The sequence below is a fragment of the Anabrus simplex genome, chromosome 1 (genome assembly GCF_040414725.1).
Source record: "Anabrus simplex isolate iqAnaSimp1 chromosome 1, ASM4041472v1, whole genome shotgun sequence".
Classification (NCBI taxonomy): Eukaryota; Metazoa; Arthropoda; class Insecta; order Orthoptera; family Tettigoniidae; genus Anabrus; species Anabrus simplex.
Window position 1 is genome coordinate 688,653,202 of NC_090265.1, and position 25,897 is coordinate 688,679,098.

Below are 25,897 nucleotides of genomic sequence, written 5' to 3' on the forward strand. Positions count from 1 at the left end.
TAATATTAGTTCTACTATCTACTTCTGTCGTTTTCATATACGTCGAGGTACCAGAATTTCGTCCCGCAAGAGTTATTTTATGTACCGGTAGATCTAGACATAAGACTGGCATATTTGAGTAATTTCAAATACTGCCGGACTCGAACCCACCAACCTGAGCTAATCGTACATTCTCTCCTTGAAAACCTACAAGCTGTTTTCCAGTCTTTGACCGGGTCAGGGACGAAATGAATGAACCATATGTACGCTATTATTACAATGGGGTCGCCACTCCGAAGGTGATTTATTAATGACTGATAAATGCTATGAAATGATAATGGAGAGTGTTGCTGGAATGAAAGATGACAGGGAAAACCGGAGTACCCAGAGAAAAACCTGCCCCGCCTCTGCTTTGTCCAGCACAAATCTCGCATGGAGTGACCGGGATTTGAACCACGGTATCCAGCGGTGAGAGGCCGACGTCCGTCCTCCTGATGGTATCACCACAAAGGTAAAATACATTTTGCTGGGTGTTTTGGAGGCTTGCGTGTTCAAATGATCCTTAGAGCTACGCCAGCGGGAGCATATGCTCTTGGTAGGGCCACACAAGCCGGACAGGTCAAAGGTGATGATCCAGGCTAAGAGTGATACCCTCGTCCTTCAGGTTGGGGTTTGGTGCGTGGGGCTAACAACTTCACCACCACAAAACTCCATATTGTTTAGAAACCAAATAGAGATAACCGGATGGTCCTAAACTTACGATGACTGAAGCGTGCTAAATGACAGCGATATGGATATATTGGAACATGGAATGTGAGAAGTATCATTCAGGCTGGGGCTAGTAGAAAATTGGAGGAAGAATTACTTAAATATAACATAGATGTGGCAGCATTACAGGAGATAAGATGGAAGACAATCGAGGTGGCAGATCTACAGCACTACATTTTATTCAATAGTGGGAAGGAAGAAAATAGAATAGGAACAGGGTTTATGGACAAGAAATTGATCAGTCATATGACTGAATATGAAGCAATAAGCCTCAGACTATGCCAGTTAAGATTGAAAAGGAGATCTGCCAACATATCACTAATTAGTGTCCATGCCCCAACAGAGGATGCTGAAGGGGAAGAGAAAGAACAGTTCTATGAAAAAATGGAGCAAGCATATGACAAGTTGCCCAAGTATGATAAGTTGTCCTAGGAGATTACAATGCCAAAGTAGGCAAAGAGAAAGAAAACCACCCAGTGGCAGGATATCACAGTAAACACCAAGAATCCAATGAGAACGGATGGAATTTGATTGAGTTTGCCTTTAGCAAGGAGCTGGTGATTAAGAGCACATGCTTTCCTGATTAAGAGCACATGCTTTCCCCATAAGGAGATCCATAAAGAGACATGGATATCACCGGATGGTCTGACAAAGAACCAGATAGACCCTGTGCTGATAGATGCACGACATGCGTCCAATATTATGGATGTGAGAAGCATGCAGGGTGCAGACAGTGATTCAGATCACATACTAGTGAGGATCAAGTTCCAAGAAAGACAGGCAATTAAACCCAGGGACAGAGCTGAGCAGAGCAAGCTGTATAATGTAGAGCTGTTAAGGGATGAAAAGGAGGAAGAGTATAGAGACCAGATGCAAAGAAAACTACAGATGGGCAGAAACGGGAATGTGGACATCAATTAAAATGTGGGAAGAAACCAAGCTAGCAATAAATACAACAGCGCAGGAAGTACTTGGAGAGAGAAGGAAACAGAATAGAAATAAATGGTATGACGAAGAAGTGGGTAAGGTTCCTAGAAGAGAGAAATCTGGACCGACAAAGAATGCTACAGAGACCCACTCGAAATTGTATGGCAGTTTTTAAAGAGAAACTGTGAATAGCAAAGACATCGATAAGGAACAAGAAAATAATCGAAGGGAGAGATTGGATGAAGTGCAAAATAATTTTGAAAACAAACAAGGTAGAAAATTCTTCCATGGGGTTGGACAAGTAAAGAAGGGATATCAAACTAGAGTGAATATGCTTAAGGATGAGACTGATAGACTGATTGTTGGGAAAGAACGAATTCTGGAAAAATGGGCAAAACATTTCGAAACATTACTTTCTGTCAGACCAATATATGAACAAAAAGAAGGATCAGGTAGTATGGAAACTTCAGGGAGAGATGAGTGTGAGGGGGGAAGAGAGGAACGATGAGAATGGACATGAGGATGAAGACAATGTGGGATCACCATCGGTTGAAGAAATAAGTGAAATTATAAAACAGTTGAAGTATAGTATAGCCCCAGGGAATGACCTAACTGCAGAAATGGTAAAACTGGAGAAGTGTTGGTGAGGAGAATACATGAGATAATTAAAAAGGTATGGGAAACAGGTAAAATGCCAGAGAACTGGACACTAGCAAATATATGTATGCCCTATACATAAGCATGCAATGCAAGAATTATCAAGGTATATCCTTACTGAGTACAGTGTATGAAATCCTCTCTACAGCCATAACAGAGAGAATTAGTAGTAGAGCAGAAAGAATTATAGGGGAGTACCAAGCTGGTTTCAGACCTGGAAGATCGACAGACCATATTTTCACCACAAGAATGACTGGAAAAGACATACAAATACAATGTTCGACTAGGACATCTTTTTATATATTTTAAACAAGCCTAGACAAAGTAAAGAGATCAACATTATTGGAAACAATGAAGTATTTTAAATCCCCACAGAAGTTAATAAAATAGACTAAGATGACCCTGGAGAACAGCAGAAGTCGGGTAAAAGTACAGGGAAGTCTGTCAAGATCTTTCAGAACTGATGAAGGCCTAAGGCAAGGAGATCAGCAGTGTTATTTAATATAGTGCTGGAGAAAGCTGCAACATCAATTACTACTAATCCAGGTGGTAATATTTACAATAGACTGATCCAAGTTTTGGCTTGTGCAGATGGTGTGGTGATAACTGCTAGGAGTAACGAGGCACTTACAACTGTCTTAAGGGAGCTGAAAGATGCGGCTGGATCTTTGGGTTTATAGATAAGTGAGGCTAAATATAAATAGCCTATATGGTAACGAAGAGAAGTGGAAGGAACACCGAAAAACTCCAAGTGGATGATTACACCTTTGAAGCAGTATATCTAAGCTCAGTAATAACATCAGAAAATAAGTTGAGACAGATATTTTAAATCGTATTAAGGCTGCCAACACATCCTACAGAGCACTGTACCCTCTTCTGAGAAGTAAAAATTTTAAAACTGACTCTCTACAAAACAATAATTAAACCAGTACTTATGTGTGGGAGTGAGGCATGGGTATTGACTGAGACCACAGAGAGAAGATTAAATGTGTGGGAAAGGAAAGTAGAGGAAGATATTTGGATTGGTGACGGAGGGAGATTTGTGGAGAATCAGAACAAATGAAAAATAAGATAAGGATCTGGACTTGGTGACCTCAGTCAAAATGAGAATAAATTGGATGGCTGGGGCATGTGCAACGGATGGAGGAGGGAAGACTTCCATGGAAGGCACTGACAGGGCACCCTGGGGGCAGAAGGAGAGGTTGGCCCCGTATGAGATGGCTGGAGGATGTGGAGACTGATCTGAGGACCGTTGGAGTCAGGAGGTGGCGTAGGCATGCTGTAGATCGGGACGTCTGGAGAGCTGTGGTCAAGGAGGCCAAGGTCCTTAAAGAACCGTAGAGCCATGAAGGCCATTGGAAGGGTGAAAGATAAAGGCTTCCTGTATCCATAACTTGGCACTTGTTGGGGTAGAAGCACTGGAACTTGCTCACTGACTTGAAGCTTGCTGACCCCAAGTTCTTCCATCCAGGTGACATTGAGTTATTAATAGGCGCAGAACATTTATTTTCATTATTGAAACTTGGTTGCAGAACTCAGTCACCAGATTATCCTATTCTTAAAGACACTGAACTAGGATGGATTATTGCTGGACACTACCACCAGAGGGGGAAAAAAAAGTCTTACTGTAATAACATGTTTCTTGAAGTCACAGGACATGTTAGATACCCAGCTACAGCAGTTCTGGGAAATAGAAGAGCTTACATCCCCAGTCATGACAAGAGAAGAGAGAGCCATAGAAAGGCACTTTACAGAGAATACCACTAGGGATTCTACAGGTAGATTTATAGTTCGCCTACCCCTCAAGCAGAAACCTGAGGTTCTGGGGAAACTCCTTCAATCATGCCATGTCAAGACTAACTCAACTAGAACTGCGTTTCAGTAGGCAGCCCTCACTTAAGCACAAGTACTAACTTTCTTCATGAGTAAGAGGCCATGGGGCAAATGGTTAAGGTCAGGGAATGAAGGTGGAAGCTATTATCTACCCATCATCCAGTTTTTAAGCTTAGTAGCTCACCTACAAAAATGAGGGTTGTATTTGTTACATCTGCTAAAATATCTAACAATATTTCATTGAATGATATAGTAATGGTTGGAACGACAATACAAGAGGATCTTTACTCTGTTATTCTAAGTTTCAGAATGCATACCTTTGCCTTCACTGCAGATATTGCTTGAAATGTATTGGCAAGTCATGGTTCATGCAGATGATAGGAACATTCAGCGGATTATCTGGAGGGAATCAAATTAAATTTATTCCTTTCGGAATAGCATTAAATCATGATAAACGCACATGGTACATCTTTCTTTCACCATGCAGTTAGGTGGCACACTAGGTTGACCAGGCTGATGCTAGAATAACGATGATACTCCGTCATTTTTAATGTCTTTATGAAACCAAGCCCAACATTCAGCTTGCAAAACTTTGAAGAAATGTTTTCCCTCGAAATTAGTCCAATCTAATAGGAACCCCAGCCTTCAGCAAAAGTGCTGTGAACATCTATTTTTTGACTTGTTTTCAGGTAATTGATTGATAACCTATACTTTGTGTTACTACATACAATATTAAGATTTTTCAACTATAGTCCATTAATGACAGATCTCAATTTAACACCAAGTGTGTTTTTATACTTGTAAAATGTGTTATGGAGGCTGTATATTTTTATAAATGGTGTTTTTTTGACTAGACTCTATTGGTTTAGAGGAGGTGACTAATACTAAAGAAGTATTACAATTTACATATGATAACAATGACATTTACAGTAAGATACAAAAGTTGATAACTAGAAAAGCACTGGAATTGATAAGGTTTTGGGAGATACACTAAAGACAAGGGGTTGGAGTATAGTACCATATCTGAAGTACTTATATGATCATTGTTTGCATGAAGGAGCTATACCAAATGAATGGAGAGTTGTTATAGTAGACCCTGTGTATAAAGGTAAGGGTGATAGACATAAAGCTGAAAATTACAGGCCAGTAAGTTTGACATGTGTTGCATGTAAGCTTTGGGAGGGCATTCTTTCTGATTATACTAGACATGTTTGCGAGATTAATAACTGGTTCGATAGAAGGCAGTTCACGTTTAGGAAAGATTATTCCACTGAAGCTCAACTTGTAGGATTCCAGCAAGATATAGCAGATATCTTGGATTCAGGTCAAATGGACTGTATTGCGATGGACCTGCCTAAAGCATTTGATAGGGTGGATCATGGGAGACTACTTGCAAAAATGAGTGCAATTGGACTGCAGATAGGGAATCTGCCACCTGGGCAACTGCCCTAAATGCAGATTTGATTCGAGAAGAGCACTGAGGTTTGTAAGGAACGAGTTAGTTACGCGGTATTGACTGTGTAGTTATAAATTTATCTATCGGGCGATCCAAGCACCACCATTCTAGATCCACCAAGCTCGATAGCTGCAGTTGCTTAAGTGCGGCCAGTATCCACTATATGCTAGATAGTGGGTTCGAACCCCAATGTCGGCAGCCCTGAAAGTGGCTTTCCGTGCTTTCTCATTTTCATACCAGGAAAATGCTGGGGCTCTACCTTAAGGCACGGCCGCTTCCTTCCCACTCCTAGCCCTTTCCTGTCACATCGTACCATAAAACCTATTTGTGTCGGTGTGACGTAAAGCAACTTGTACCAAAAAAAACTAGACGCATGCATAATAACGTGATCAATTTTTATCAGAGCACATAGGACCAGATACCTAGAATATTCAGTGTCTCTCAAAGTTTAAATATATCTTGTTCTCTTTCCCTACAATTTTCAAATGTAACGCTGTTATATCCGAAAGGACAGGGCCATTAGAAATGTATTTCCCAGCAAAGTTGGAAAACCCTTAATCTCATGGAATAGCTCTTACAATGGTACAGCTAACTCCTCAGCTTTCTTCTCCTTCCTCCTCTGATTCAAAGCATGGCCTTCATTGTGCAGAATCTCATCAACAATATACCTGGTTAAAAAGAGAAATATTGTTATGCGTACATGAAAGTAATCAACATTAGTCTACCTAAAGTTATGTTTAGATGCTACTGTACCTCTTTAAGTGACTTTGATTCATGACACATCTTTTGCAGTTCATCTTTTGTTGAGTTTTGTGGTGGAGCCACCCCAATTCTGCCTCACCATGACTATAAATTAAAGGAAAAATAAAAATAAAATTCTGTAACAACATTATAATTCAGTAGTAGAAAATATTCAATCTATTATAATTACCACTAATTGATCCTTCCTCCATTTCATTGTCGGTTGATGCTCCACAAGCTTACAGTGATATGCTACATTATCCATCACAATACACAGGGTCCTATATTTCTTAATCCTATGATTGTGTTTCCACCCACATCTGAGATTTCTCACTGTTCATAGCACCATGATAATCTTGACTTCTCTTCAAATTTGTGGCAAATATCAAATCAGCACCTGTAAGAATTCTGAGTTTTAGCATGAAGTTATTTCTTCTTTTCCCTAAAAATATGAAACCACCTTCTACAGGAATATTAACAGACAAAAATTGTTATTTTTGTTGAATGATTGAAAAAGATGTCTGATTTTAAGTGAAAGCAATTGCAATGCAACAGTCACCTGATGAAGTTAATGAATTGCTACTTACACTACTCTATGCTAAAATTTATCATGTATTAGTATATTTAGTATATTGATAGTGGTTTAATGTCAATATGGTATATCTAGACTAGAAGTCCATAATCACTTGTATTAATGATATTTCTATAAACATTAAGGTTTAATACTTTAGAAGAAATGTAACTGCTACGAACACCAAACCTATATCAAGCACTAAGAAATAGGAAGCTTAGGTGTGCAATAGTCAGTTATACACTGATTCAGGTGGAGATTGTCAATAGAGAATGAACCTAATAAATAGGCCTGTAGTACAAGTAATTTCCCGATACCAATATCCAGTAATATTACATGAACATACACTGGAGAAGTTATAATTGAAGTGCATCTCTAAAGTTAATCGTTGGCCTAAAGTGAATAACTACAGGTCTTTTTCATAACCAACAGACCCCTTAACGGTGATGAAGTCAAATTCAAGAGCCACTGATAGAAAGCAGTGAAACAACAGGTAGGAATCTGCCACTGCCCTAAATGCAGATTGAAGGTGTAAGTTAAAATGCCACTTCCTACATCATGCCAGTCAATTTGAATCAATCAATCATCACTGATCTGCATTTAGGACAGTCGCCCAGGTGACAGATATCACCTAGTAAACAGATTAGAAATCTGAAATGAAACCACGTAATAATACACATGAGCAAATATATTACATACACATATGCCGTAAGTCAATAAGAATATACAAAGGCTGGGTCTGTAAACCGTGTCAATGTCGAGACAAGACATGTTTAGGTTAGGTTAAGTTCATAACTAAATATTTTCCATTTCAACTGACTCTCACTGCCAGAATCTTATAGAAACAAAATTAAAATTTAAAAGAACACTTAACCCCCAATTAATTGTGAAACTCTTGTCATAAGGTCCATATCACTAAGAGTGATAACTAGTCTTCCTTTTTCAATACCTCGTAGCAATCTCTGAATTGATTTTTGTAAAGGACGTAACGTTGCTTTCCTTTTCGGAGGAGTTCTTGCAGATTTTTCATCCTTCTTAGACATCCCAATCGAATTCTGTACATAAGTATGGGACGAAATAGGAACGTAATTAATAAAATGATGTGTTCATCATTTCACACAAACTGCGTTATTAAATGAATTATCCGAACATGCCACAATTCTACTTACCTGGTATTAGCCAAATAGATTTACAATCCCACAGAAAAAGAAAATATGCTTTAAATATTCTCGCAAATGTATCAGTAGTGATTTTAACAATAATGCAGTGGTAATACGTAATTCAGGCTAGAACTGCGACTGAACATTGCCAACGTGCCAGATTAACGGTAAATGTAAGACGACGTATCGGCAAGTAGGGTCCCTAAACTGTATGGTTACCGACACTGAAAAAGAACTGCAAAATACCCAACAGCAAGAAAAGTAACTATAAATCGCTACCTTAACATTACAGGGGAGAAAGGGTAAGGTTGCACCCTTAGGGTATTGCCTTACGTGCTCAGGAATATACAGTGGGAGTAAGACGCGTAGCACCCCTAGGGGTGGAGTGGGGAGGGAGTGACATATAAAAATAATCGAAAACTACCTATACTAGTGTTGAATTCGTAGATGAATAGTGAGCGACACTCTGGTTGATATTTAAGTCCAATTTCAGCCTCCATCGGCATGCGATTCATAACGGACGAGAAAAAAAGAAAATGTCCAAAATGATAGAAATCGATACTAAATTCAGTTTTTGGGTTCTCTAGGTTATTTTAAAGGATTACTACTTCCCAAACAATCAGGGCTGCCACAAAGTTCCACATGAAACAAAATAGTCTAAAACTGAAATTTCAAATGAAACTCACAATACCTGTAAAGCTACAAAATAGATTGAAAAAAAAAAAAAACCAGCAGGTGGCTGCGCAGTTGGGTCACATGGGTGTCTGCTTGCGTTTGGGAGATAGTGGGTTCGAATCCCTCTGTCAGCAGCCTTGAAGATGGTTTTCTGTGCTTTACCATTTTCATCTCGGGTAAATGCTGGGGCTGTTCCTTCCCACTCCTAGCCCATCATTGCCATAATACCTATACGTGTCGGTGCGACGTAAAGCAACTTGAAATATTATGTCACTAGCACATGTCTAGGTTATGATAGCTGGACGGTCTGTGAAAACGGCTGGGCGGTGTGCCCATTAGAAAAGTCCTAGAGAGAACACTGTATTCATTTTATGACTTAAGAATTCTAAATAACTGTCTTTTCCCCTGCTTGTTTGCCTGTTTTGGCCTTTTTAGCAGAAAATTATGTATAATGGATATTTTGAAGATTTGGGATTTAATAGTAAATATTTGGATGTTTATATATTACTAGGGCCTGGATTCATATGCACTAAAAATGTTGAAAATATGCACTAAAAATAAAACAAAATACTCTTACCAAACGCTTTATTTACTTTTAACTCAACGTTAAATTGACGAACATGTTTCATTCCTTGTAAAATTATGCAAGGCAGTAGGTTATCAACAGTTTTTCAATGTTTTCACGGGTCAATGACTTTCTGTTGTCGGACAGAATTAATTTATACGCTAAAAATTATCGTACGTCACAGACGTAACAGGACAGTACTTGTTCACTGGCACTGACTGCTCAGAATATTCTTTTGGCAAATCGTGTCTGATTCCACTTATGTAGTTGCTTATGGACTGAATCTTCAGTCCTGGGTTTGAGTCTTAACACCGCACTGAATTTCCTTCTAACTTTTTCTCCAGTTTCAGCAGGACACAATTTGAAGAACTAATGGTGTTTTGAATTAACTGAAGGGATTCGTGTAGGGAGTGCACAGAGTATATCTAGGCCCTTAAAGTGCCGAATAATGCTCATGGATGAAACATATCTTTATATACAGTTTCAGATTGAAATGTGCACTTTGCTTCACAAGCACACACAGTATGATTATCGTCAGTACTTTTAACTACATCTGTCACTTGAATAAAGTTCTCCTGGTAGAACAGTACTGCGGATAATAAAGTTCCTTATCTTATGAGAACAGGTTTCGGCAGAAGAGAAATGGGAGGCAGGTGAGTTTTGTAAATATGTACACCAGCCAGTGCTTTTAGGAACAGTTTTTCCCTACTTGAAATAACTTCGTTGATAGGTGGAAAGGGGTACGTATCTCTTCTGCAATACGATGCAATCCGTGGGCCAAACGTGCAACATGGATGAGATTTGGAAAAAATACTCGAAGAGACTGGCCAGCTTTCAACATATACAAAGCTGTGTCTGTGACTAAAAGGCACACAATTACTCTTCGATTTGCTAGGCCACAGAAGTTGCAGGGAATCGATAAATCTTGCAACTGAAGCATGGTTTTTTTTTTTTTTTTTTTTTTTTTTTTTTTTTTTTAAATTTATTATTATTATTATTATTATTATTATTATTATTATTATTATTATTATAGCTGTTTGCACGAAAGTAAATGAGGTTTGCCGGGTTCTTCTGGACATAATTTAATAATAATAATAATAATGTTATTTGCTTTACGTCCCACTAACTACTTTTTAAGGTCTTCGGAGACGCTGAGGTGCCAGAATTTAGTCCCACAGGAGTTCTTTTGCGTGCCAGTAAATCTACCGACACGGGGCTGCCGTATTTGAGCACCTTCAAATACCACCGGACTGAGCCAGGATCGAACCTGCCAAGTTGGGGTTAGAAGGCCAGCGCCTTAACCGTCTGAGCCACTCAGCCCGGCAGGACATAATTTACCACTACGAAGTTCGCAATACATCGACCACACAAATAGATGGTTTCATCTACAGATATCCGGACACAGTTCCCTCCTATTTCAGATTGTATTGAATCCATGACAGAAGCGTGCAGTGAAAGTAAATATCTTCCTCAGAATAGATTCATCTGGTGTCCTTTGATTAGCACAATTAATTCAGTTAATGCAGCGGAATGTTGCAGCATGCAAAAGCTTCACAAGTATCAGCGGAAAATGTACTAACTTTACACAGTGTTTTCTAGTCGGCTAAAAGTAGTTGTTGCATATTCTTACTCTGTTCTTTTGATCAGAGATGTGAAGGTGTTTTTGAACACTGTTTAATTCAGGCGCGGCTCCATAATATGATCTGCAGAGCTCCAGAACCACCAAAATGAAATGATATACAGCGATTAGCGATCCCATCCTTCATATTGAGTGTTGGTATTGAGCCAAACATTCATATACTGATGATCTGGCAACCTTGTTAGGTTTTGTGAATGACAGAACGTCTTGTTGAAAGCATAAGAGAGCACACTTAACTACAGCTTTCTCCAATAGGTGGCTAAAAGTCTCCCATAAGGTTCTGTATGAACTGCACACATTGCAGCACGGCTGGCCTATTTACGTGGATTAGAGTAGCTGTCACTGAGACCATAGTTAGTAAATGCTACACTAGAGGTAGCACTGGTGCCACTTCTGCAAGAGAATCACTGCAGCAAGCAGGGCCGTTGAATTCTCAACTGTTTGGCAGAAAGCTCCCTCTGCTGTACTCATAAGTGTAAATAGAGAACTTTTAACACATTCAGTACCTGCTTCTGAGCTGCACACTTGAATGCCTGGACCGGCCATTTTGATGCCTGGCCCTCTTGACTTGCATCACTTAATACAATTTACGATTACTCCTAAACTATAAATGTTAGAAAAATGATACTTTGTGCTTACCACTAGTAAATATTTAGGGTGTGATATCTGGTGTCACAGGTTTCAAAATACCGTATGCCTAATTTTATACAGCCTATCAGTATTTTCGGCATAATGATTGCTGTCACCGAAGTGAAGAAATGAAAGAATATGAAGGAAGCGTATTCGGAACATTGTATTAGAAAATATCGGAGTATGAAAAACAGGGTTTTCGGTCCAGTATATTTTTATATCAGGATTTTGGACTAATCGGTTTCCACGATTGCATGATCGAATTCTATGTGAAAGGCCGCGGCGCCGCACTTATCACTTGACTCGCGTATAGATTGGTCTGCTCACACACATACTGATAAAATTCGTCATTCATGAAAATACTCACGTAACTCAAAATATCCTGCTTATATTTTATTTGAACGTTTATACCTGAATTCTCTGTAAATGGTGAAACGGGTGGACAGTAACTAGGATGTATCAGGCAGTTCACTTTTCTCTATAGGCCTATCAGATTCGGGAATCGGAATTTTCTCGTCACTCTCACTTTCACTATCTGAGTCTATTTCAGGAATAAGTTCATCACCAGAATAATCATTGTGAACAATACTTAATACTTCTTCTTCCGTAAGAAACTGTTTTATAAACCATTATAATACACTCGGTAGGAACGACATGCAACTGCATTGAAATCTCAAGTGCTGTCTTGACGTGCGAGGAAGTGCTGAGATATTCCCGCTAAAACAACTAAGATAAACATAAACCCACTCAACGCGACGGTTATCTCAAAAAGGTCACCCAACTTCCTGCTACAGCCAGTAACGCTGACTAAGGTGTAAGAATGCATAGATGACGAATATAAACAGCATTGCTTCGCGCGGAACATTAAACGTCTTACGCCGTCCACGGCTCGCAGCATAGGAGCAAGCTTAAACGTCTTACGCCGTCCACGGTCCGCAATGAGTTAAAACGGTGTATATTTATATGGTGTAAAATTCTTACATTTCAACATTTTCTGATACTGTAGTATAGTTGTGATGCTTCTGTTCAGTAGAAAGAAAGCCCAAATTGCTCAAATACAGGAGAATGCATGGTAAAAGAGGATGGTTGTAATTACAGTAAGTTACACACAATCAGTTTACTGTTCATGTTAAGTCTTCAATCAACTTACTTTAAGATTGGGGGTACGAATATTTCTCTATCCTTCTATCCAGCAACCGAAAACATTCTCTCTTACGAAGCGAATGAGCAAGTTCTTAGGCCTACAAGTAATCAATAATATGTTTCTCCATAATGGTTGTGAATTCTTCCAAGTTAGGTAGTCATGAAAATAAAACCACAAACGTTGGTACCATCGGATGATGTTCCCTCTCCATTTAGAAAGCCAGCTTCCAAAGATGTATGTAGGTCTCGGAACCTCTGTAAATACGAGTGTACCGATAGATCAACATTTTTTCATTACGCGGCAGAAAGGCATTTTTTGAAACTGAACTGTTTTTTGTATAAGTCAGTTATTTATATAGTCGGTGTCCCTTGAAATCGGGGTCTTACAAATTGAGGTGAATGTTTACCTGTGTTTTTCCTGCACATTTTCGGGAAGTTCAAAGCTGATAAACATGGAGCAAAGTGTTTCTGCGGGTTTATAGGACGGATGTATATGAGCTCAGTTGGCAGTTCCCGTATGCAATACGAATTTAGGTGTGTGTATTACACTTACTGCAATGGACTGGGCATCTCAGAGCAGAACCAACAAAATAATTCAGCACGAGCTGCCACTGGTTCAGTTCTAAATTTTGCATTTTACTCTCGTCGTACATTTGACAGTACACTATGTTCTGGGATTATCTGTGGAACGCAGAGGGGTGAAAGAAGGTGCGGGCTAGATGGGTCTATCTACGAAAGTCAAAGATTCATTTAAAACTTTGAAATAAAGGTTATATTCCTTTTCAGAAAATTAAATTGTTAACCGGCAAAATTCTTCACTTTGTGAAAGAACCCGGTATCATGACAATTTTCACACTAGAATAGAAAACTCAAGGGTGGGTAATTTACAAGTTTTTGAACTTCAAGCTCCAAATGTACATGTTTACGACGTCGCAAATATTGCGTTTAGTTAGATAAGGAGAGAGATCTCCCCAGACACAATTCAAGAGCACTTTGCTCCAATGGTTACAAATACAGCCTTCCAAAGGCCCCACTCAGTGGTACACCAAAATCTCTTACATAACAACAGAAGAGCTTACATGCTCTACTTTCAAGTTTACATTCAGGATAGAATTACATTACTTGGCCTCTAGGCACAACTTACAGTTTACAATACCATGTGGTTTACACAGGGGTATCTAGTACCTGTCCTACTGGGCCTTCGTGAAAAGAAAGAACAGTTTAAATTACTAGCCTAAAACTCAAAAATGTGTGGAGGCGTACACTTGCACTCCTAGACAACAAAGTTTAAAACCCTACTTGGGGTTGTGGCCCGATGATGCAGGGGCTAATCCCACGCTACTGAGGTGACTAAAAAGAAAAGTTAGTTAATGCTTTACGGGAAGAAAAACGGTTACAAAATCATAGTCGCCTCAAGATAAATTCAAGGGGTACTCGAGAGGGCAGCGCACTCTATATCCCCGAATTTACAGATTAAGTCTTTATGAAATTTTACATTAACAAGAACTAGTTTACATTTTTGGGAAAAGGATGATTAGATAGTTAAAAATTAGAAACTTCCCCTGGGGTCATTTTCCGGAGAAAGCTACAGAGATAGAAAACTGATGGCAATTACCTGGGCTGATGTTCTGCCTGCCAAAGAATGAGGCACCCCTCCTCCTGTCTTAAACACACACTCAGTAATTTGACGATCTACAAGACAAGGTAGCTTGTAAAAGCCGCAGCTTTTATACCCGAGGGGAGGGTTCGAGAAGGCTCTGGACTAGATCCGGATAATCATAAAGTTACAAGAAGCTTAAGATTGTCTGAAAAATAAATACAGAAAAATTTGCGATTGGCCAGACTAAAAATCTGGCGGGATGAGAAGGAAGTGTTGCAAACCTTGAAGTATCAAAATAAATGAGTCAATTTAGTTGAGAAAACCTATAAACACAAACCTTCTTTAAATCACTAATCATTACACCATGCACCAGAGTGCATGACCTCAGTTTTTGTAGACACACTTGTGGAGAAAAGTGAGAATTTCTTGATGTGCACCAAAACAAATCAAATCCAGTCAGTGTAGGAAACTTTAAAATAACATATTACTCTGTCATTTAGAACTGACAGCTTCGGATCAATGTCTCAAGTTCATGCACTGGCAGTTTCAGGTTTAGTAGGATAGATAGCGTTCCTGAAGGCGCTTCTTTTAAATGTGCGGGGTTGAGGTGTACCTTCCGGTACAGACCTTCCCCCCAAAGGTCCTTCCCTGGGGTAACACGGTAGAATTTTGAAAACGTTAATTTTAAAGTTGGAATTTCACAGGTGAGAACTTTCTTGATAAAGGTCCATTTTTAGAAATTTAATTTGGAAAACTAGTTTTGAAGTCTTCTTGCCATCGTAGAAGTCTAGGATATACCAATTAAGTTTGACGGCAAGACTGGCCGCCGTTGCCGATACCCAGTCGAGGTCCCCCGGACCCCCCCCCCCCCCCCAAGGACCCTCAGATGCACCTCTCCCGCTACTATGAGAGGGGTAATCATGGTGATGGTCGCCGCAGATCAGATGTTGAAGTACAGTTCCCAGGTGGGTTGGCTCTATAGAGTTACCGCACCTCAGCCCTTGCCAGAAAGATGGAGCTTCGGCTCACCGCTCGGAAGGAGACATGACTAGAGTGGAGTGGGCCCAAACCCCACTCCGGTATCGCTCGCCACTTGTTGAGACACTTCCGCCAACGGCTGAGAAGGCACTGAAACAATAATTATCTTGGTGACTGAGATGGTTTTGATGGAGCTTGTGAGTACTAAATTTTTGCAGGAGGTACAAGTGGACGGCTTTGATGGTGAGTGTGTGTCAGCAGTACATGGATTTAGGGAGTTGGGGGCTAGGTATTGGCCACCAAGTAATGGACAACAGGAATTTATATCAGAGGGGAAAGTTGTACATAGAATAACAGTACTATGGTCAGGGCAGAAGGCCTTCATGTTCCCATCTGATTAATTTTAAGATCTACTATCCCTCTTAAAAGAAAGATAACCTTCAACTCCTGCCAAGATTTAGTGGCTAATGTAATATATCAATGAATTTATACTGGCTTCACCTGAGACAGGTGAACCCTAAATATCCTCTCTGTGGCTGGGTTAGTGACCAATAAGGTGACAGGTGTTAAGAAATCTAAAACAATGCATGTCCCATGAAATCTGGGGGCAAGCTTGCCCGCAGGAACAAAATTTTTAATCATGACCTGATCTCAGACTTTTAAATTGGTGGGCCTCCGTCCACGATCGTATCTTTAAGCTTTTCATGGGAAGCTTTAAGATTGCTTTTAGCCTTCTTCCATAGATCTCTAATATTATCGGGATCTATTGTCTCTGGTAATATGTCATTAAGTGACCAGACTTAAACATGATTCTGGAGATAACTTGGACTCATGAACTGCCGAATTTAGAGCGAACGCTAACCAGTGCAGAGAAGTATCCCACCTGAAATGATCATGATGAAATGCAATTGAGGCAGATCGGAGATTACGATTGACCTGCTCAGTAAACTCTTTCAATATTAAAATTATGTCCACCTTTTCAATACAAATATATATTTTTGGCGGTTAAATTCTACATGAATGAAACACACCAGTTAGGGACATGTTTCGCCCCGGTTATGGGCATCCTCAGCCTATATTAATCCTAAGGTCAAGAATTAAAACTATAAACATTGGAACTTATAGTAAACTAACTTAATACTAAATACAATTGTAAATACAATTGTCTTATGCTATTTACACAGTTTACAATATGTACAGTATGTACAATAAGTGCATTAACCTTGCCAGAATTTATGAACAATGAATTAAATTTTTTACAATGAGCCGACCTCCAATTGCAGATTGGATTGATCACAGCGTGAGTTGGGGTTTCTTCAGCTGTTATAGTCCCCTGAGTCATAAGAATTTTTACAACACCGGAATGTTGGATAAAATCGTTAATATTCAATTTATAGTCCACATGTAGTTGGAAATGAAATCCATTCAAATGGATACAACATTTGGGCCAAAAATAAATGAACTTTATATAATTGTAAATTTAAGAGGGCTTTCTTTTGTACGTTGCTTTAATTTCATTTCTTATCCAAATTTCGTTGACCTTATTCTGAATTCTATTCGTATTATGAACATGAAATTTGAATCAACTTATTTTATGACTAGAATTCCAATTGTGGATTGGATTGATCAAGCGTGAATAGGGGTTTCTCAAAATGTATTGACTAGAATTTATCATTGCGTGAGTTGGGGTTTCTTCAGCTGATATGGTCGCCTAAGTCGTAAGAAATTTTAACAGTACTGTTAGGGTTTGAAACAGTTTGAATATTCCTTTAGAAAGAAGCATGGTTATGTTTTAAGGTTGAAGCATGTAAGTAGGATACATATTGTTTATTTCAATCATTGTTTATCGGAATAAAAATATTCCGTCATTCTTGTGGATAAACTTCCCATTGGTGCATATTCAATCTGGGAGGAATATGAGTTGTCTATAACTGGATAAAAGAAAAAACGGGGAATTAGAATGATGAATGTGGAACCCAATACGATAATAAAGTAGAGTGAGTGTTTATCGTATGAACTTACTTGTCTTGTCGACGTTAGCTGGGATCAATTGTTACGGTTGTGTTTATCATGTTGAAGGATGAGAAGTCAAAAGTTCAGTTATGTACAGTATTAGTATTCATATAGAATGAAATATATATGTAGGCCAAATAGAGTTGTTAATATATTGAATTATAATGAATTAGTACATGTTCTGCTATCAGTGATGTGTCGTAATACATCGCGATTTGCTGCCAAATTTCTCCTGATTTTTTTTACTTTTGTAAGCTGGCATCTCTGCACTTTAAAAAACCAACATTAGAGTAAATTAATAAATTTCTGTATTAGGTCTACCTTTAAACTTAATATTGATAGAACACACTTTATTCTTCAGCTACAGCTGTGAGTATTCACATGAAAAAATGTCCCCAAATCTGTGCGTTTCCTGAATAACGCACACTTTTTAAGAACATATGTTTTGTAGACCCCAAATGTGTCTACTGTTGGGAAGTTTTACCGTATGTATTGTACCAGGAAAAGTTTATGGGTTCTTGAGCATGGAAAAGATCTCGGGTAGTGTGCGGTACTTTAGGAGCCAGTACAGAGAAGGAAATTTTGCAGGGCAAATAATAGATGGTATTATGTTTTCTGATAAATTTATTCAAGATTTTAATGAAAATCACCCTGCTTCTATCTCACATTTAAACACTAGAGACTGTCTTGAAAATATATTCTTCCATTGACATGTTCAATTTTAAATTAAATTCCAGAAATCTTTAATGTAGGCAAAGTTAAACAGAAATGTAACCTTTTGTCAAATATGTTCTCTTGACATTTGAAAATGTCCAAAATCAATTCTTGTTACACTCAAATAGACCTTACAGTTCATATAGGTTGATTCCTAAAGTCCAATCTTCACTCATAAATTCATAAATAAATTTAATTTTTTTTTTTTTTTTTTTAAATAGATAACTCTTTATTGCCACCCTAGTTTGCACCATCGGTTACAGACAATAAAGAGCATAAAATACACATGACCCCAGAAACCAAACAAAACAATATAAACCAAACAAGCAAAACAATATAAACTAACATACTATTATATATAATATAAAGCTCTAACTACTAGACTAAAACTATTAACTAAGAACCCAAAAGAAAAACCGCACAAAATAATATATAGTTACTATCTACTCTACTTATTTAGTGGTGTCAATGTCGGCGGAATCCAGCCCAACACTGCACCAACTTATCTAAAACTATTGAGATGCCTCTGGTATGCGAGGAACTCCTCCGCATGTAAGGGCATCCCCTATCTACTCTCTACAGCTAACTAAACACAAAAAAATAAAATAAAAAACCTCGGCTGCATGCGGCATTCCCTGTGAGGAGAGAGCCATCCCACCCTGGCCGCTCAGCCACTCCTCCCGGGTTAGATATTACCCCCACCTTTTACTCGTACTTCTCTCCTCATCTTACGTGGCGAATCGTAGAGGCGGTTTCCGGTCCATCATACGATCCGTCACGTATTTATCTACTGCTCCGCCTATAATCGTGTCGTCTTACTGCCGCCATCTTGATTCACTTGTTATTCTGTGAGCGGACATGTTTCCTCTTTCACCTAGGGATGGGACTGTACCATCCCACCCGTCTGTCTCTTATACCCCTCCCCCCTTCCATCCCCAATCTTCCCCTCTTACTCTTCCTAGCCTCTGTCCATCTCTCTTATAATACTTATTCGCTAACTACTGACTACTTTCCACTATACCGTATAGTTAATATTTATACACTATATACAATCGCACTTGTTGACAATTTCCAGTTCCTTGCTCATCGCTTTTCTTTCTTTTTCTTGCGTCTCTTAGACTAAAACTACTTGCTAATTGTATTTTTTTTTTTTTAAATAGTTTAACTTACATATTAAACCTCGGAATTGCCACAAAACAAATCTGTCTTTTCCTTGTTTCCTCACATCACTTATCAGTCCTTTCCATCTCTAAACAGTCCAACAGTTCCTTTTCCTCACGACCACTCATTACTTATTAATTTTTTTTTTTTTTTTTTAAGCCAGAGTTTAAAATTATCTACTATTATGTTATCCAAACACCTTTTCTTGTCCACTAACCCTATCATTCATATTCTATCACTGTTTACAAATGTATTTGTTGACAATTCTATAGCTCCTACGAGTCTTACACTAAAACTTAAAAAACTACTCTCTAATATTTTTTTTTTTAAACTTAAATCTTAGACCATTGAATTGCCAACAATCAAACCTGGCTTTCCCTTATTCCTTCTCTTTCTTCCGCTTATTTCCGTTTCTAAACAGTCCAACAGTTCCTCTTACTCACATCCCTCGTTGCTTTATTATTCTTTTTTATTCTCTTTTCTTTTTTTTTCTAACATTAACTACCACCTCCGTTCTCTCACACATGCAATCCTCTCCAAATATATACAAATCTTCTTTTCATCATACAATCAGATTGTACTTCAAACTCCTCTTATTGTCTTCAATTTTTATATAACCTAGCAGTTTCGTCTACCTCCTTCCTCTCCTTCCTCTGTAACCCTCTTTTACCCCTTATTCTCTTAATTTCTTTATAAATCTCATTCTAACCATATTTAAATATTTCGAAATATTTGTTCCTCTTCCCCATTCTCTGGCCAGCCAAACCGTCATCTTTTCAATTTTTTCTACTTTTCCTATCTCTTTTTTACTCAACACTTTCTTTTTCAACTCTTCTAACTCCCTGCATTCGATGAATATATGTAGGTCCGACCATCTTTCTCCACACAGAATACATCTACCTGCATTTTCTGTACCTATCCAACCTCTATTTGTAGGAGTCCCAAAAACCCACCAGTATAGACCTCTCTTGCCCTTCCGGTCCTCCACACTCATAAATTCATAAATGAAAAATAACCCAAAATAAGCACTTAGTTCATGAATTGTTCTCATGAAAATCTGAAGTTTAAATGAAATCAATTGAAAAGTTCAAAAATAATGATTCTCAAATCACTCCTGTGAAATCTTAAGAGTCCTTTGAAATTGAAATTCACAGATTGAATACTGTTTCTAAGAAATACACACGGGCTTCAGAAAATCCTGAAGTCCAATTAAAATCCCTTATTTTCGAAAATGGACCTACAGTTCATCTAAATGAATTCCTACAGTTTATCTAGGTTGTAGAATTGAAATTCACATGATAATAAAATTTTAATGAATTAGGCACTTGTACTTGACCAACGTAGCACTCAAGGATTATAACTGATAGAATTGCCTTTGCAGTGAGTCACTGATTGTCTAGTGCAATATTTTGAAGTTATTCACCAAAGTAAACTGGTAAACTACACTCATATCACCTGAGTTCAGCAAACTGGAACTGATGAAATGTGGGCACACAGGTCGGCGACTGGAGCTCCCACGATGTGCAGCATGAGGTCGAACCAAGCACCAACAGCGGCTTACCACATATTATCCCTCGATGTATCACATATATCCTCCAACGTTGTCACCTGTCCCACGTTGAATCAGATGTTCGAATAAATACGAGGTTTCAACACTTTGTCAAGATTTCCGGTGTCGTCTGATATAATTGATACACGGGAAAGTTCAATTGACACGGTAATATGAAATCGTTGCACTGTCTGTTAGCAAGTTAAGGGTGACTAATATTGCACTTTGAAATTTAGTCTGAAAGCACAGTTCACAATAGCACTTCGTAATGCAGCAGTTAACGTAATACTTGAAATAATGCTGGCTGTTAACAGTCTGAAAACACAGGTTTCTGTGTGTAGTATTTACAGTAATATGTTCTCACTTCTTATATCACCGAGCTCGATAGCTGCAGTCGCTTAAGTGCGGCCAGTATCCAGTATTCGGGAGATAGTAGGTTCGAACCCCACTGTCGGCAGTCCTGAAAATGGTTTTCCGTGGTTCCCATTTTCACACTAGGCAAATGCTGGGGCTGTAACTTAATTAAGGCCACGGCCGCTTCCTTTCCACTCCTAGCCCTTTCCTGTCCCATCGTCGCCGTAAGATCTATCTGTCGGTGCGACATAAAACAACTAGCAAAAAAAAAAAAAATCTTCTTATATCACGAGGGTTTTAAATGCACAGTTCACTCAACGTGAGATTATAACACTGGGCACAGTTCATGACATTTAAAACCCGTAGTAATAAATTCAGAATGAAATGTCAAGGTCACAGTTCATGGAAAAATTAAGCACAGATTCAGTTTATATACGACGCATTCAAGTCTCTAAAAATCTCGAACACACGTCTTAATTAAATTTTCCATGTAAGTTATCCATACTAAAGTCCATATATCCTAGAACTGACATAAAATGTCCTTAAGGTTCTGTCATTATCCTAATAACATTGTTCAAATATTCGCTAAAGGCGTGAAAATTATCCACATTTGGTCCTAATTGATCACTGAGTGTTTGACTATCATAACACATTAAACAGTTCAGTCATATTCAAATTTGAAAACACACGTAGAAATGTCTTTGAATTCATAAATGCGTCGACAATAATAATTTCAAATTATCACACACTGTCCTTTCAATGTCCGTAATGCTGTACCTGAAAGTGACAGAGTTCGAATACACATTGAAATATCGACAAGTCCATAACACGATATAACTCTAAGTCTTGCACTGTATTAATGCATCTGTGAAAATCCTAAAATCTACAGTTTTCATCCTATCACCTTAGAATTTTGATCATTTAATATCAGTATCAGACACTCCACTCCACACTCCACTGTAGTCAATTCTACGCTTGTCCCTCATTACACTAATTTTCTGTCCTGAGCTGCTAACTTTAACACCCCTAACACTAGCTTTTAGTTTCTCACTTGCTTCACAACCCATGTTGAATTCAGCAATTGCTGATGTTACAGCAATCTCCAGTTCTTTTATCCAACACTTTACTAGGTCGTTTCTTCAATTCTTCTGCCCATTATGTACACTGATAACACAACCTCACAAATCCCAACCTCAAAAACTAAGCTGCTTGCACTAAGTAGATACTGTTATTGTTTATGGATCATTTATAATACACTTATTACAAATTATTACAAATGTAACATTTAAGAAATTACAGAAAAGCAGAGTAGGCCTAAAACAAAACGTGAGATCACAACTCTTTGTTTGCATTCAACACATGGACAAGCTCCATCCTTGAAATAAGCGCCAATTCCACTCGATATATCGATAGTCCATCAGAATAGCCAACATAAAGACCCACAGCAACAAAATTTCTTACATTCAACCCGCACGCTCAATTCAAAATCTTCGAAAAACGAAAGATATTCATGCGAATAGTGTCGATGGGTGGCAACGCCCACTTGCACCGGGTCATTTAAATGGCCACTAAGGGCTTTAAATGGCTGATATTTAAATAAAACAAAGCCCAAAAATAAAGTACAAGGTATAAACATTATGAGAACATAAAAAACTAAAAATGGATTTTTTTTTCACAATTTTCACCAAATTTCACCTATACATTGCCTTAAATGCACCTTGAATTCACAAGTCCACAACTCGGTAGAAAATTCTTAAGTTTCATATAACATGGAGTTCAACTTAGATGCACTTTGAAATATTTCACAAGTTCACGACTCAGCTGAAATTTCTAAGTATCACGTTCTCGTACGACGAACTTTGTAAGTTTCTGCACGGCTTTCACTCGGACTTAACGTAGCGTGACACGACAGCATTATCGCCTTGCATGGTTGAGTTGTAGATTTCAACTGAGTATACACGGTGAGTCGTTGACCTTATATACCCGTTGCTGGGTGGCTCGCTGTTCCAAGCGATGGGAAAGTGGTTTCATTCCCACCTTAATATCTCCGAAATTACTGCATGTATTGACTTCAGAATTTGGCTACTACCCTGGTGTACCTCATATTTCTGTATCTTAAGCCGTTTATTAGTTATAAAAATGTTTCTAGACCATTCCCTAGGGGTGGGTCGACAACATGTGGCTTTGACGTCACTAGGCCGGCTCCTCGCTCCGTAACATCGTGCTGTCTCTCTTACTCCTGCAGCAAGCAGTGAGTCGAGAACATTCATCCGCAAGGCTGTTTCAAATGTTAAAGCCTAGCAGTTCTTGAACAAATAATGAATTATAATTATGATGTGCCAGGCCATAGGCATTCCTGGTACAGTATATATGTTTTAAACTTTCTGCAAAATAAAAATCTTTATACCGGGTGAGTTGGCCGTGCGGTTAGAGGCGCGCAGCTGTGAGCTTGCATCTGGGAGATAGTGGGTTCGAATCCTACTGTCGGCAGCCCTGAAGATGGTTTTCGGTGGTTTCCCATTTTCACGCCAGGCAAATGCTGGGGCTGTACCTTAAGGCCACGGCCGCTTCCTACCAACTCCTAGGCCTTTCCTATCCCATCATTGCCATAAGACCTATCTTTGTCGGTGCGACGTAAGGCCAATAGAAAAAAAAAATCTTTTTGTAAAGACATTTCAAGTGTGTTCTAACATAGTTGTAATAACTATTTCAGGAGGTGCAGAAACTGAAGCGGACTGTCGATAAACTTCAGAAAGAACGTGCCACTAATAAACCTCTGAAGGCATCTGTAACAACCCCTGTTAAGGGCAAGGAGAACCACACGCCTAGCTGCAAATCCCTTCAGTTAAGTCCTAGTACTAAGCCATTCTCCCAGAAGAATGCCATGTGAAATCCATTTTAATATATATTTTTGACTGTGGAATCTATGAACTAATTTTAAACTTTGTTTTGTGCAGTACCTGTATCAAGTGACTAATTCTAAGCAGAAACAAGTTTTTCTACTGATTTTATCTAAATGTCAGCAGCTGTCTGTTTTTAGCCACAGATGTTGAAAATGAACATGAAATTCGGATTAAATTGCTTGCACCTAATTGTGATATCAAGATAGGACTGCCAATGTATGCCATTGCTGTTGACTAGTCCGCTCATAAAAGCGAACATGGTGGATTCAATCTAAAATTAGATGTTGGAAAAATGTACTTGTAATAATTTTTAGTATCTAATTCTGGATTCAGTTGGTAACTATTAACATAAATACAATTTAATTCAGCCCAGTGCTGTCATGTTCCAAGAACTGACCAAAATAATGCAACTTTGGCAAATATCATGCTAGGAAAATCTCCTGTAGTACAAGTAGTTTTTAAAATGCCATTTACAAACTTTATTTTTATAGCTTTTGTGATTTCAAAGTGCCTATTGTACTAGTCTGTTTTAACAGTATTGAGAATCTAACAGACATGATGGATTAGATGAATCTGGTACACACAGATGAAGTTGGTTATCTTTACTATATATATGCATTCTGTGTCATTCTCATCAGTTTCTCTTGCGGTGCATGACAAAGGCCTGGATCCACGTCATGTAAAAGGGTTACTTTCTGTTTTTCTAGTCTTTTGTGTGTACTTTTGTTCTCATGTATGCTTTTGAAAGTGCCTTATTACTGGGTGAGTAATTTTCCTTGTAGTACTGTTGCATAAGAAATCTTTTTATATGTATATAACTGAATTTTTTAATGTTTCTGAAAATTGTTAGTTCTGAGCCATTGATATATGGTACCTGTGAGAATAATACTAAATTTGTTCTAATTTATGTTTTTGCTGTAGATAAAGTAATCACAATCTGTTAGAGATTGAGGTTTCTATTTCTTATATATGCTCTAAACATTGCCTCTGAAATGTAATCCACCTAGGTAGATCCTGACTGAGGGCCATTTTCATTGTATGCTATTGTTTTCTTAAATTAGGGTTGGTACTAGTAAATCTGATTTTGGAATGGGTCATTATTTTTAGTACTTATGATCTGTTGTATGAAGGCAAGATTTACAGCAGTGCCAGAGGTATTCTGTCAGAGCTGCAATCTTTTAACATTAGAACAGCTGAGAATCTTACATTCCTAGAACAATGATAAAGGGTCATTTTGACCCATCATAAGAATTGCTTGGAAATGTTTAAATTAGACCTCGATAAGAGATGTACGGTATTTTCTTCTACATTGTTTCCACAAATGTATTTTACACATGAAGCCCTGACTTTAGCGTATGGCCCTTTCATATTACTGATGGACACATGAATAATCAAATACAAAGCTGCCAAAACATTTAAGACGAAATGTACTTTTGAAGTTAAATACCTTGCCAAGTAAAAACACTGTTGTATTGGGGTTCTTATGTGACAGCCTATGCGGTTTCTGAAAGGATGCCACAATGTAACTTTTTCGAACCTTGGTTGCATACAGTATTATCTGATTTACTCACATGTTTCATTTCATGGCATTTATATATTAATGCTGTTTCATAAATAATTATCTGAAGTTTCATATTTTACTGTAACAGAACAGCATGACAAAATACTTCTCAGCTGTAAAATACTGTGGATAAGGAGATTGTTTTAAAACTAACATTTTGTAGGTTTTAGTGAACATAATCTTGTAATTCTGCATAGCTTATAATGGTTACAGTAGACACACAATAAGTGTTCTTATTAATGTACCCAAATCTAAAAGTACAAGTTGAATTGTAATTTGGAAACAGGCATTTTACAATTCATTATGTTCAGTTTTTGAAC

At 38.2% G+C, this 25,897-nt stretch overlaps 2 protein-coding genes across 3 annotated transcripts in view; one reads left to right on the plus strand and one right to left on the minus strand.

Moving 5' to 3' along the window:
- LOC136857336 (uncharacterized) overlaps nt 1–6,687 on the minus strand; it is a 33,067-nt gene extending 26,380 nt beyond the window's left edge. For both annotated transcript variants that reach the window (XR_010858528.2, XM_067135935.2), the window contains exons 1-3: nt 6,552–6,687; nt 6,374–6,466; nt 6,199–6,288 (exon numbers count right to left, since the gene is read on the minus strand). Coding sequence is in view for 1 of the 2 variants with exons in the window: in XM_067135935.2 (XP_066992036.2) it covers nt 6,199–6,288; nt 6,374–6,417 (134 nt within the window). In the remaining variant the exon portion in view is untranslated. The remainder of the gene's footprint in view (nt 1–6,198; nt 6,289–6,373; nt 6,467–6,551) is intronic.
- The window catches only part of LOC136857335 (hyaluronan mediated motility receptor), an 86,568-nt gene extending 61,869 nt beyond the window's left edge, over nt 1–24,699 (plus strand). The window contains exon 5 of the mRNA XM_067135934.2: nt 23,827–24,699. Within this exon, the coding sequence (XP_066992035.2) occupies nt 23,827–24,003 (177 nt within the window). The 3' untranslated portion in view covers nt 24,004–24,699. The remainder of the gene's footprint in view (nt 1–23,826) is intronic.
- The last annotated feature ends 1,198 nt before the right edge of the window (nt 24,700–25,897 follow it).